Source organism: Manis javanica, chromosome 3 (genome assembly GCF_040802235.1).
Source record: "Manis javanica isolate MJ-LG chromosome 3, MJ_LKY, whole genome shotgun sequence".
Lineage (NCBI taxonomy): Eukaryota > Metazoa > Chordata > Mammalia > Pholidota > Manidae > Manis > Manis javanica.
This window is the reverse complement of record NC_133158.1, coordinates 142,765,147-142,779,357: the sequence shown is the minus strand read 5'-3', so window position 1 is coordinate 142,779,357 and position 14,211 is coordinate 142,765,147. Positions and strand designations below refer to the sequence as shown.

At 36.2% G+C, this 14,211-nt stretch overlaps 2 protein-coding genes across 7 annotated transcripts in view; one reads left to right on the top strand and one right to left on the bottom strand.

Annotated features, from left to right (window-relative positions):
* The window catches only part of SPTSSB (serine palmitoyltransferase small subunit B), a 68,220-nt gene that overhangs the window by 30,197 nt on the left and 23,812 nt on the right, over positions 1-14,211 (bottom strand). The window contains exon 3 of one of the 3 annotated variants that reach the window (XM_073232142.1): positions 1,677-3,251. The exons of 1 other annotated variant lie outside the window; for it this stretch is intronic. In XM_073232142.1, coding sequence (XP_073088243.1) covers positions 2,989-3,219 — 231 coding nt within the window. In that variant the 5' untranslated portion in view covers positions 3,220-3,251 and the 3' untranslated portion in view covers positions 1,677-2,988. Of the gene's footprint in view, positions 1-1,676; positions 3,252-14,211 lie in introns of those variants that run through there. One more of the 3 variants, XM_017657838.3, reaches the window with a different exon arrangement.
* The window catches only part of NMD3 (NMD3 ribosome export adaptor), a 129,326-nt gene that overhangs the window by 101,470 nt on the left and 13,645 nt on the right, over positions 1-14,211 (top strand). The gene's annotated exons all lie outside the window — the stretch shown is intronic.

The following is a 14,211-nucleotide window of genomic DNA, read 5'->3' as shown; positions in this document are numbered from 1 at the left end:
GGGTTCATGTACCTCCCATGTAGTTTCTACTGTGCTTTCTTTATCACATATCTATCCATCTCTCCATTTACCTATCTACCCATCAATATATGGATATTTTAATATTTTAGTATACTTGTTGAATGAGTGAATAAGTGAGTGAATATTATTCCTTTGGTTGAAGGCTGGAAGTGTCCATTCTAAGATTTGCCTAATATAAATACTGGACTTCCTTGTTTCTCTGTGGACATAGTGTATAAGGAACTATGTAATGTTCCCTAGGATGTGTATCTGCTAAGTTCTGTACCAGGCATGGGCTAGTTACTGGGGATTCAGAAATAAGAACACATTTCCTGCCTTCCAGGGGTACATGCTCTACTCTTGATAGGACCTAAATATGTTAGTGTGGAAGAAGAAAGAAGTAGAAAATGTGGATTAAAGATTTTTTTGTGTGTGTGTACACTACTTACTAATAAAGACTGACCAATGTTATTCTGATGTTAAAATTGCCTGTTTTCTGGGTATTTTGTATTTTTTGTTACATAATAGATAAAAGCAATTGTTGACTCAGCCAATACCTATGAAGGAATATTTTATGTTAACTAGTTTAGTGAGTGACAAATGGATGCCCATTTGAACCATGAAATTTTTGGCTCTTCATTTTTTAAAAGTTCTCTACACACCATTGAAATAACAAATAATAGAAGCAAAGGAAAAGCATATAAAAAGTGCTTCTAATCTAGGCTAACTATCATCAAGGTAAAGAGCATCTCTGTCTTGTCTAGAAAATTGATAGATCAAGCAGGACAGGTAGAGCTTTCTTCCCTTCTGTATACAGTCAGGTTTTTTTTTTCTAAACTGTGGTTATATTTTTTGGACCCTGTGTTTATTATTTTGATTGCTTAGAGGATATGCACACCTTCAAAGTGATAGCCTGGGGCAGTGCTTTGCAATATCCTTTATTAAGCTTTACTGTGTCTGTTCACATGTATTTTAATTCTTAATTTTAGGAGGATTTTAAGAAGTTCAAAGCAGTATCTTTGTGATTGAATTCCAATAGTACATAGCAGGGGTCCATATAAGGGTGTTGAATCATTGTGAACTGGGAATGCATCCAAGTTCATGCTTAACTGAGAAGCCTCTGTTAAATATTTAGAAGTGAAAGCGATCTTTCAAAATAGGCATAAGGGCCTGGACAGCATAGAAATTGGTGAGCATAGCACCTAGATAAGAGCAAAGGTGGAAGCTGACACCTGGGCTTATTATTCTTCTGATCTTGGCTGTTTCTTCATACTCTTACTCCTTTTATTTGACAGGGTTCTGCTTTTTAACATGTTGGTGACCCCCATCCCATCAACTTTCATTTGGTCTCAGTGTCATCCCATGGGCTTCCGTGTAGCAAATACTTATGATCCATCATAGTCCTGACAATTCCTTGCTTTGCCACTAGTAGCTAAACAAGAAATGTACCTTATTCTAAGTTCCATGTTCTTTTACCTTACTCTGAGACCCAAATAACTACTCCAACATGTACAATATGCCCATCGTGGCTAAGACCCTTGATAAGTATTAGCTTTACCCTACTGTTTAAAATCAGTTGCCACATTGGGTTAGTAAGAAATGATAAGTTTGAGAAGAATATGGATATAAATCTAGATATTTAGTGTAATATGAGGAAAAAGCAAATCAGGAGGTGGATATTTTATTTATAAAATTATACATACTTTAATTTTGCAAAAATCACCAAGTACATGTTCAGATATGATTCATCTTCAAAACAGTTTTTGTTTTTTTTAAAAACATGCAAGTTCATTTGGCATGCCAACCCTCTTTTTCTCTAGCCCATCTTGGAAATTGTTTTTTCCATAATACAAACATGGGTGCAAATATTGTCAAAAAATTATTTACATTTACCCTCCTGAATTAATAACATTAATATTTATTGAGAGGAAAGAAAAGTTGCAAGGTTTGGTCTTTGGCATTCACATTTGATTCAACAGTATAATTAAAAACTTGTATTTGTTTTTAAGATAAATACTTTGAAGGAAATTTAATAAATCTTGGTTTTGCTCTGCAAAGAAGCCGCTATATCAAAGCATTTAACTGGAGCTGTCGAGTTGCTGCTGGTAGAATATTACTTCCAGCCTATTTATTAGGTTTACTTCCTGTGGCCCAATATATGCTCTCTCTCCCATGCCCCCCTTCTGCCTTCCACTGAGTGAAAGCACAGAAAGACAGTAATTCCTTTTCTCTTTCCCTCTCTCTGCAGCATGCAAGGCAAGGCAGCATTACAAGTCACAATATCTGAATTTACTTTGATTATAGTTTATTTCTTACACTTAAAATTGTTTTGTATTTTAATACTTACTTGGTTATCTAAAATCAACATTGTTGATTTTAAACTGCTGTAAAGCCAGACTTTCAGAGGCATTTGAAGCAATTCATGAACCATGTCTGAAAGGAAATAATTGCCTCCGAATTATTCTTTTGCACTTGAAGTAAAAGGATTTTAGGTATCAGCAGTTTACTAGAAAATAAGACTTTGGGGGGCTCATATAATTTATGCACACCTTTTTATATATTGTAAATAAGGATAGGATACTTGTGACAGTAGCCTATAAACAAATTTTAAAAAATATATCCTTTAATATAGAATAGGCATCAAGGGAGCATTTTAAATATGGTTCTGGTAGGTCTCTTATGAGTCTACTTCCCAGAAAAGTTTTATATGAAATTCCCTGATTAAGAAAAAATATCTAAAGTTACAGATTGAAGTTGAGAGAATATGATATATGAGGTAAGGTCACTGTATTACCTATGTATGGTCTGCTATGTAACATGTACAAAAGAACCTAAAGAGACATTTATCTCAAATTTCAGGCAGGATATAAGAATGCATAGAAGAGAGAGCTTTTCAGTTCAGGTAGTCAAAGAAGACACAGCATTCACCTAAATAAGTTGTAAGGAACATATACATAGGTAATGCCAATTCACAGAATGCAAACAAGCTCAATTAGAAATTGTACTGTGATAACCACATATTTTAGAGAAAAATTCCCAAGCCAGACGAATGTGGATTGGGATAAAAACATAGGCGGTGTACACCACCATAGCAAAAATCGTTAGTAAGATGGTATTGAACATGGATTGCTCCCAGGGTTCCAAGACTGCACAGCAGCTAATGATTTGGTATTGATAGTAGAGCCAGGACAAATAGTCCTTCACACGCCTGAAATCCATGGTTGGCTCTGTTAAGCTGCAGAAAGTCTGTCCTGTAGAAGAAGGTAACAGATTAGAAGAAAAAATAAAGCAAGGAACCTAACAAAGAATCTCATTAGGATTTTATGATCTCATTCTGTTAAAACCTTTCAAAGAATGTTAACTATCAAGGAATGAATTATTAGTGAGAATATTACATAGACATAATACACAATATATTAATCACAGGAATTATATTGCCATAAACAATAATGATTACTATTATAGTTAATTGCAACAATATTATTAATGACAATATTATGGGAAGGACACAGTGACACCAAACACTGTAGGGCCTAGTTAGGTAAGCTAAGTATTTTGTCTTTATCCTGTGAATGAGTGGGGCTCTGAGGTTTTTAACAAGGGAATGCTGTGGTAGGTTTGAGAGGATGATGTTTTAATAGTAAAATTTATCCAAAAATGATAATTGCTAATAATAATTCTAGTGATAATATGTAAAGATTGAGGCTAGCCACATTTTCTTGAACCATGTATACACAGAGAGATAAATGTGAGTTTTCTTTTTCCTACAGCATATAGTCTAGAAGAAGATTTAAAGAATGGTGTGCAGAAAAGAATTAATATGGCAAGCCTAAGGCTGCTATCTTTAGAAGGGACTGCTTGCAAGTCTGGCTCTTGGCTGGCATCTGGGAACTTGGCTTTTGGAATGGTCTCTCCATTCCTTAAAACTTAAAATGGAAAGTTTTTGTGTTACCAGGTTGCGATTATCTGTAATAATGGCCAGGATAATCCAAATAAGTAGCAGACAAAACAAACAAGTAATTTTACTTTCCTATGAAAAGAAATGCCAACCTCCCATCTTTCCTAGAAGCCAGAGTGAGAACTAAGTAATTGGATTTAAATGCCTTGCCCTGGTAGGTTGACATTGGTGAAAAGTTGCCTCCAATGTTCTTTTTCATTCTTAGCTCAGATTACAGAGAAAGAGCAAAGGCCAATAGAGTTGGGTCTTGGAAGAATGAGTGACAGAAGGAGTGATAATTTCACTAAGTGACATTATGCAAGCAACTAAGATTGTTCACTGATAGGCCAAAATGGAGAAAATTGGAGAAGTTATCACTATTTGCGCTTTTAGAATGTCCCACTAGGCAACTGTATATTTCAAACTAATCTTAAAAAAAATCCCATTCATGGTTACCCACACTTGCTTCTTCATTACCTAGACAGAGTTTGGGGCCATGCCTGGCCAGGAGAATGATAGTCCATTCATCAGGTATCAAGTTCTAGGCTGTGCTCAGTGAGAGAATGATGGCTGAGACAGGCACGGACCCTTTTCTTCTGGAAGCTTAGTCCAGTTGGGGAGACAGGTAGCAATCAAATAATATATACAAATATATAATTGTCAAACTACATTATGTCCTAAGGAAAAGAGCAGTTCATAAGAGTCTGTGGGAGACTTGATCCAGTCTGAGCAAGTTTCTGGGAAGATACATTTGAGACAAGATCCAAAGGATAATTTAAGTCAGATAAAATGGGTGGTCAGGTGGGGAGAATGGCTAAGACAGAGGGGTCAGCTTGTGTTTGTACAAAGTGTAAAGATGGGAAGGAGCTTGGTAGGTGGTCAATGTGGGCAGGGAATGGAGCACAGAGGTCTGGGAAGGGAGACTGGGAGTATGAGAAAACGGAAGAGGAGGGGATGGCAGAGTAAGACCAAACACCTAGTTGGGACTAGCTGCGTAGGCTGCTATCCTATGAGTAAAGGTGGCTCCAGAGGTTTTTTATAAGGGAATGCTGTGGTGGATTTGAGAGGATGAGGCTTTAAGCTCACACAGATATTTTGCCTTCCCTGCATTCTAAGGCCAAGTTGAAAAGATTTTGAATCCCAATCATTTCATAAAATCTATGCCTCTGCTTTCCCTGGCATTACTCATTCAGAATCAACTGTATACTGAACGTCTGCTTAAAATATTCTTAATAGTCTTTTCACTTTTATAAATTAGATAAATTACTCATTTAAAAATATCAACTTTATCTCTACACACTTTATGCTTTGAAAAATAGACTAATTAATTGCCTGGCCACTGCTTTCTCTTCTAAAATTAAATTTCTTGCCTGAGCAACCCCAGTGGACACCTTGATTGTAGTCTTGTGAGAGACCCTGAGCCAGAGGCACAGGTGCCCAGATTCCTGAGCCATAAAACTGTGGGGCAATGTTTATTTTAAGCTGTAAAAATTAATCAGTCAAGACAATGACAAATTTAAAGCATAACCAATATGTATTACACCAGAGGTAGTATACCTGGTAAGACCATGGTCACATACTGCTAATAATTAAAAAATTAAGATTAAACAATTTTTTTCTCACATATTTCCACAGTTCTGTGTATCATTTCTCAGCCCTCTCAGTAGCCAGCTCTGGCATGTAAGAGGTGCTTTTATTGTCACAACTCACTCTAGTCTCATGAAGTCTGAAAGTCACCAAAAGCATTGATTTCTCCCATTTCTTTGATTCTTTTTTCCCTTGTTGATGAAAAGCAATTTTAAAGATTGTTTATTCATTATTTCTTATTATGAAAAGCTGAGAAGACAGAGAGTTGGTTATTATTGGTAAACCATCTGCTAGAACCTACTGTTAGAATATGCACTATCTTTAGGTTCCAGATTTGCTTAGGTAATATATTTCTACTTGCTCTTGAGTCCATTGTTTAATCTTCTATAGGACTTCATGCAAGCATTTTTTAAAATAAAAAACTCTTCTTAAGATGAGTAATGTGGGTAGAAGAATTCATTAATTCATTGACAAATACATTTTGAGTACTATGTGCTTTCTTTTGAATAGTATATGCTTCAGAAGAAATCTATCCTAAAATGGCATCACAGACAGGAGATGCCCTCCAGGCAGCAACAAATTGAGCCATATAACAAACATGCAGTGAATGAGGAGCCAGGAATGAGCCCTAAATGGGAGGAAAGGTCATGGAACAATACTAAGAAGGAATATAGGAAAAGAGGCTGAATTTGGGGAAATAAGGTGACAGACATGCCATGAAATTAATTATTCATAGGTAACCTAGTACTAGATGACAACAAGCATCTTAAAGTCTTGATTTTTCATAAGAAAATGGGAAATTAATTTTCCCAGTTCTTAAAGACCTAATGCCATATCCCAGCAAAGCTAAACAAAGGACTTAACATGAGTATTCCAGCACACCATGGATTTTGTTTTTAGTTATATGCTTTAAAATGATGATTCTCTGTATATGGAAAAAAGGGAGGGAATAGTTCTTTTTTTTTGTTTGTTAAATTTTCCCTCTGAGCTTGATGATTTAAAAAACCCTCTTATGTCTTTAACAAGGTTGTGCATTCAGAGGTGGCATTGCCTAAGCAGTTAGTGGGTGTCTTCAGGAGTACAGTGGCCTGGATGGTTACGACTCTAGCTGAAGCTGTGTGATGATGCCCTCAAGTGAATGCAACACAGTAGCTCTGTGTAAGAAGTTGGGGGTTGGGCATATGTCAACACTATTACCTAGAGGAATGAATTATGAAACCAACACTGTTGCCTAGGAATGGATTAGGGAAGACATTTTGTGGGCCATGGTTTTATTTATGTTTTTTTTTTTAGTTTTTTTTCATTTTTTAATTGAAATATAGTTGATGTACAATATTGGTTTCAGGTATACAACATAGTGACTCAACAGTTATATACATTACAAAATGCTCACCATGATAAGTGTAATTCTGTCTGTCAACATACAAAGATGTTACAATATTATTGACTATAGTCCCTATGCTGTACTTTCATCCCCTTGACTAATTTATTTTATAATTGAATGTTTGTACCTCTTTATACTCTTCATCTATTTTCTCTATCCCCCAACTCTTCTCCCCATGGCAATCATCAACCTGTTCTCTGTGTTAATGAGTCTATTTCAATTTTTTTTGTTCATTTGTTTTATAGATTCTATACATAAGTGAAATTATATGGTATTTGTTTTCTCTGTTAGATTTCATTTAGCATAATACCCTCTAGGTCTGTCCATGTTGCAAATGGCAAGATTTCATTTTTATGAGTACTATTCTATTGTATATTTGTACCACATCTTCTCTATCTACAATTGGACACTTAGGTTGCTTCCATATCTTGGCTATAGTGAATAATGTTGCAATAAATATAACAGTGTATCTTTTTCAATTAGTGATTTTGTTTTCTTCAGGTAAATAGGTGGAATTTCTGGGTCATATGGTATTTCTATTTTTAGTTTTTCAAGAAACTTCCATGCTTTCTGTAATGGCTGCACCAATTTACATTTTTACCAACAGTACAATGGGGTTCCCTTTTCTCCACATCTGTACCATGGTTTTAAAAATGACAAAGTCTTCTTCAGGAGGATCGAGGTAGGACCACATTGTAAGCTGCCTAATGGATTTGATTTGTCAATTTTTCTAGTAATAATAATAAAACAGTTTATATTTTCATAGGATTATTTGTAGTTTAGAAAGTGCTTTTATTATGTTTGCATAATGCAGACTATGAGACTGGGAATAAAGATAAAGTTCAAGTCTCGACTCCTCTACTTACTGGTTGTGTAACCTTGGCCCAGTTACTTAATTGTTTTGGGCCTCAGTATTCTCACCTGTAAAATGGAGATAATAATCCTCTTTGTTTAGGGTTGTGAGGATTAGCAGAAATGCAAATAAAGCATCAATTCAAGGGATTTGCCCATGGAGGAAGTACATAGAACAGGAAGATAGAATTTGACTGGAGAGAGCCTTTCATCCCTCCTTTCCTTCTTTTTAGTTATTGAAATAATTATCGACATGCTGGTAACTGCACCAGGAACTGGAGATTCCATGGTGACTGAAACAGTCATGGCTGTTACCCTCAAGGATTATAGTTCAGCCGAGTCTATTCTGCCAATACACATTATAGACAATATTTATCATATCTATTAGGTAGCTAAAGTGGAATCCTAGAATGTTAGTTGCTGGATGGACTGTAGAGATCCCCACCAAATTGGTAATTTTAAAGAAAAGGACTGTGCCTACAGGACTAACATTAAGTTGGTTAACATTAAATTGGTGTGTCAAACCAAATTGGTGACTGGACCAGGTGAGGAATACTCTGTGTTTTGTGAATTGACATTAGATGAAAGAAATAAAAATTCCCATGGAGGTTTTCCGTGGTCTTCAAAGACTCAAAGTTGAGCAAGGGTGCAACTGTACACAGGTGTGTAGGATATCTAGAAGACCTCAGCCCCACCCTCTTCCAATTTCCCCAGACTTGACTCTTCCATTAATCAAGACTTTTTGCTGAAATCCTACAATTCAGATTCTCTTATAGCCAAATGAAGGTCTGAATGCCATTTATTACAAATATTACTGGGAACTGGAAAAAACTAAGGTGCTTGTTAGTAATGTACATTTTAGCATGGTTGAAAGGCCCAAAGCAAAGTTTTACCAGGTTGAAAGGAAGAAGATAGAGAAGATTATTAGAATCTCAGGACTCAGAGGGAGACTGAATCCTAAATAGACTCCACTGAATGAATAGGGGTAGTGGGACAGTGAAAAATAGGAAGGACTTAGAAGTTCCTAAGAAGTTATCTCACAGTTGATTGGAGAGTAAGTGATTATTTTTTATTTCTGAATGTCATAGCTCTTTTATCAATTGGAGATGATTTTTTTTCTCACTAGATTTGTACACAGATAAAGGGGAAGGAGATAAAGCTTCATCTCCTCTCCCAGAATGAAAGGGAGAAGAACTGGGACTTATGATCCACATTACTCAGGGGCAGGACTTTGTTCTGGCCTGAATGGAGAAGAAAGTTAGAATAAACCAAGCAATAAAAAAAAAAAAATCCACGAGTTTACATAAACCCATGTGTGTGAGCATTCCAAGAGGAATATGCAAAAGTATCTGTAACAAAAGTAGAGGCTGGCTTGCTCAGGACGTTCTTTGTTTGCTTTTGTCCATGGGATTGGGAGTGGTAGAAAGTTAGGCAACTGCAGGGAGAGATGAGCAGCAGCTGACTTGGCAGGGTGGAGTTTACCCTGGGGATATTGCAGATGACTTGATTCTGCAGCCTTCCTCCACCTAAAGAAAGTACTCTGCATCTTTGGGTTTCTTCACTAAGAGATTTCCCTTTCTATACATTAAAATGTTGAAAAAGTTAGAAATGCATGTTCCCTCCTGGGGATAAAATTAAAAATCTAACACAGGTTTTTGGTTTACATTTAATTCTAAAATGTCAAGAATCTGGGGCTGAAGTGAGAAGTCAGAAGGACTGCAATCAATTTTGCGTTAACTCCTTCCCAATTTATTTTGGAATTCTATGTCAATCAGCCAGCTTTTAAAATTTTTTTTGTTCCCTAGTTGGAACCTAAAAATCTGAGAAGTGAGAAAGTGTCCTGCCTGCTGCAGAGAGAGATGCTGTATCTACAAAAAAGAGACTGTGTCTGTACTCAGGAGTAGCTTTCTTTGGAAAGGACTCAATATGCCTTACCCAAGTTCATTCTTCCCTTTAATTAATTCATTTTTAAAAGGAGCAGAGTGATTTCTTTCCAAAGGGTAAAGTATGGAAAGGGGGATAAAAGAAAAAGAGTAAATCCACAGTGGAGAACACTGATAAGAACTTCTTCAGTCAGCCAATCAAGGCCAATATCAACAGTGATAAATCATATTGACAGTTTGTATCCATGATATCACGGTCTGAAAATGGCACTTTACTGCTATGGTCTTTCTCCAAATAACCCACAGCCTCAGGCTAATCATGAGAAAAAATATCAGACAAATTTGAATAGAGGGGCATCCTACAAAATACCTGACCAGCCCTCCTTAAAACTCTCAGTCATCAAAGACAAGCAATGTGTGAAGGGCTGTCATAACCCAAAAGAGCCTGACATACTAATGTCAGATGTTAGTAGGTAAACTGGGTGCAGGGTAAATGGGAACTTTCTGTACTATCTTAGTTTTCTGAGTCTAAAACTGTTCTAAACAAGAAAGTGTATTAAAATTTTTGAAGGCAGAAAAAAAAATCAGGATAGTCTTGAAAGGTCTACAGTTACCCCTATTCTAAACTCCAGCAAAATTTGCTTATGTTGTTCTGCCCTTTTGGAGAACTCTTCCTAATAACTCTGAACATAGTTAAATAATATCTTCCATAAAGGACTGTCCTTTAAATATTTTAAACACAAAAAAGAGGAGAAGTATATTTTACACTGTGATTCAGGGTGCACACACACAGACATACATAGCCATACAACTGTATCTCTCAAAATAAACTCTGTGGTGCTTATTATTTTCTATTCTGTTCTCTTCAGTTCTGCTGTATTCTATGTTACTCTCTTGTTCATTTAAAAAAAATCTTAATTTTGAGCTACCACATCAGTTTCTTAACCCATCAATTGCAACCCACAGTTGGGAAAACCTATTTTAAGGCTTAACTAAAGTGCTAGCTTCTCTAAGATGTCTCTGTACTGTCCAATACGGCAGCCATGTGGCAGTTTAAATTTTTAGTGTTCAATAGCCACATATTGGACAGCACAGATACAGAATATTTCTATCACTGAAGAAAATGTTATCGGGCAGTGCTGGAGTAATGACATAGCCTACCAACTTGTCTCTTTTTCACCTTACAGTTATCTCCCATGCTGCTCCTGGAATTAACTATTTGAAATATAGACTCATTTCTGTTTGGAACCCTTCAACAGCTCTCCATTTCCTATGAAATGAAACATTCCTTTAAGGCTCTGTACAGTTTGATTTCTCCACCTCTCCAGCACCATCTCCAAACTCCCCTGTGAATATCCTCCATTCTTAAGCTTCCATGCTTTAGTTCATCCTCTTTTCTTTTCAAGAAATGTTCTTGTATCTGTTCTTTTCTAGATAAAATCCTATTAACTTTCAAGACCTAGCTCCTTATTCTCTCCTCTGTGAGACATTCTCAGGAGACTACCGTTCCCAAGGAAAATACATTGCTTTCTTTTACGTGTTACCATTGTAACAAGGTTTCAACACGTATTATAATTAGCCTTGTACAATCTGGTTCCTCACTAGATTATGAAGTTCTTTTAATAGTGGGGATAATACAACAGTCATCTCTTTATTCCCAGTGCCTAAAATGTGGGATACTTACACGTTGGCTGGTGAGCTGCTTGGCTGGTTGAATGAATTGTAAGGTTGTTGAGGGCAGGGACCACATTTGTACTTTTTTAGTATTTCCATAGCACAATGTGGGGCACATAAAAGGTACTTATGAATTCTCATTGTCTGCTTTTAGGCAACAAGTTTTAGACAGATAGTTTTTTTTTTGCAAATTCAGTACAATCTGTCTTTTTGTAGGATGGAAGGGAGATGGTACTAATTTTTTAAATACAACAAATGCTTTTTTATTTTCTTATACTGTCAAAAGTTCATGGACTTTGTGGGGAATAAAAAACACTCATGAAGTGGTTTTAATCTCATTAAAACAGCTTTTAGAAGTGCTTATTCTAGGTGAGTAATAATTTAAGATTGGTAGGTAGAAAGTGGTTTTAATGGGAAAAAAAATCCCAGTATGGAAACATCTGGAGACATAAATTCTATTGCAATTTTTTTCCTTCCTTCCTTTCTCCTCCCCTTCCCTCTCCTCTCCTCTTTTCCTTTCCTATATCTTCTCTTTCCTCCATACTTTAAATTAATTAATTAATTAATTTTACTTTGTGTCCTTGGCAAGTTCCAAAATCTTTCTGAATCACAGCTTCTCTGTGTGAAATGCCTTAGTTGATAATTGCCTCTAAGTCTGCCTCAGTGATGTGGCAAAGAATGTAGGGCTATGTTGTAAATTCTTTAGAAATAATAGTCATAATAATAGTTGTGTTTTATTGTTGTTCCTTGTGAATTGGTGCAACTGAAACTATTCGGAAAAATATACTAAAGTAGAGTCTTTATTAAATATTTTATAACGGTTGCCTCAACAATGGAGTGCTTTGTATATTTTACAGGAAAAAAACCTCAGCCCATATTTATTTGCTAATTAATTGCCCAGTACATTTAAAAAAACAGGGCAATGCATGTATAAATAGCCATTACCACAAACCACTACTTAAAACTCATTGCAATCTCTAAACAAATTTTCAGAAGTGTTTTGGGTAGGGCCACCACATACCATTGTGTGGCTGTGCACTGCTTAATGTTATGTGATGGTTCTTGTCTTGGGGACCTAAGCATAAGCGGCTTCTTTCTTCACAAGAGTACAGTTTGTATGATTAATGGTAGAACTTCACATTGTGTCTATGTTAGAATCAGGCACAATAATAATGTATTGGCTTTCCAATTTCCAGGCATATGTCAGAGAGGTTGCAGGTTTGGTTCTAGACCACTGCAATAAAGCTAATATTGCAATGAAGCAAGTCAAATTAATCTTTGGTTTCATTTGTTCACATTATACTGTAGTCTATTATGTGTGCAGTGGCATTATGTCTAAAAAAAAAACAATGTACATACCTTAATTAAAAATACTTTAGTGTTACAAAATTGTAACTTGTCATCCAAGTTTACTGTGAGTTGTAGTCTTTTGGCTGATGGAGGGAGAGTCTTGCCTTGATGTTGATGGCTGCTGCCTGATCTGGGTGGTGGTTGCTGAAGGTTGGGGTGGCTGGGGCAATTTCTTAAAATAAGATAAAAATGAAGTTTGCCACATACACTGGCTCTTCTCTTCATGAATGATTTCTCTGTAGCATGCAACACTGTTTGATATCATTTAACCCACAGGAAACCTCTTTCGAAATTGGAGTCAATCCTCTCAAACTCTGCTGCTGCTTTATCAGCTGAATTTATGTAATAGCCTAAATCCTATGTTGTCATTTCAACAATCTTCATAGCAGCTCCACCAGGAGTAGATCTATCTCCAGAAATCTTTTTTTTTCTCATTCATGAGAAGAAACTCCTTTAAATCTGTAAAAGTTTTATCATGAGATGGCAGCCATTCAATCACCTCTTCAGGCTGAATTTCTAATTCTAGTTCTCTTGCTCTTTCCACCATATCTGCAGTTACTGCCTCCACTGAAGTCTTGAACCTCTCAAAAAGTCATCCATGAGGGTTGGAATCAACTTCTTCCAAATTTCTGTTCATGTTGATATTTTGACCTCATCCATGAATCACAAATGGTCCATTAAGCATCTAGAATGGTGAATCCTTTCTAGAAGATTTCCATTTTACTTTGCCAAGATCCATCAGAGGAATCAATATCTATGGCATCTATATAGCCTTATACAATGTATCTCTTAAGAATAAGACTTGAAAGTCAAAATAGCTGTTTAATTCATGGTCTGTAGAATGGATGTTGTGTTAGCAGGCAAGAAAACAACATTAATCTTGTACATCTCAGTCAGAGTTCTTGGGTGACCGGATGTATTGTCAATGAGCAGTAGTATCTTGGAAGGAACCTTTTTTTTTCTGATCAGTAGGTCTCAACAGTGGGCTTCAAATATTCAGCAAACTGTGATGTAAACAGATGTGCTCACATCTTGGTTTTGATGTTCCATTTATAGACCAACAACAGAGTACATTTAGCATAATTCTTAAGGGCCCTAGGATTTTCAGAATAGTAAATGAGCATGAAATTTAACTTAAAATCACTAGCTGCTATAGCCCCTAATGAGAGAGTCAGCCTGTTCCTTGAAGCTTTGAAGCCAGGAATTTACTTCTCCTCTTTAGCTATGGAAGTCCTAGATGTCATCTTCTTCTAACAGAAGGCTATTTAATCTACATTGAAAATCTGTTGTTTAGTGAGCCACCTCCATTTAATTATCTCAGCTAGATCTTCTGGATAACTTGCTTCAGCTTCTACATTAGTACTTGGGGCTTCACCTTGCAATTTTTTTTTATATCGTTAATGTACAATTACTTGAACAACATTATGGTTACTAGACTTCCCCTATTATCAAGTTCCCCCCCACATACCCCATTACAGTCACTGTCCATCAGCGTAGTAAGATGCTATAGAATCATTACTTGTCTTCTCTATATATACTGCCTT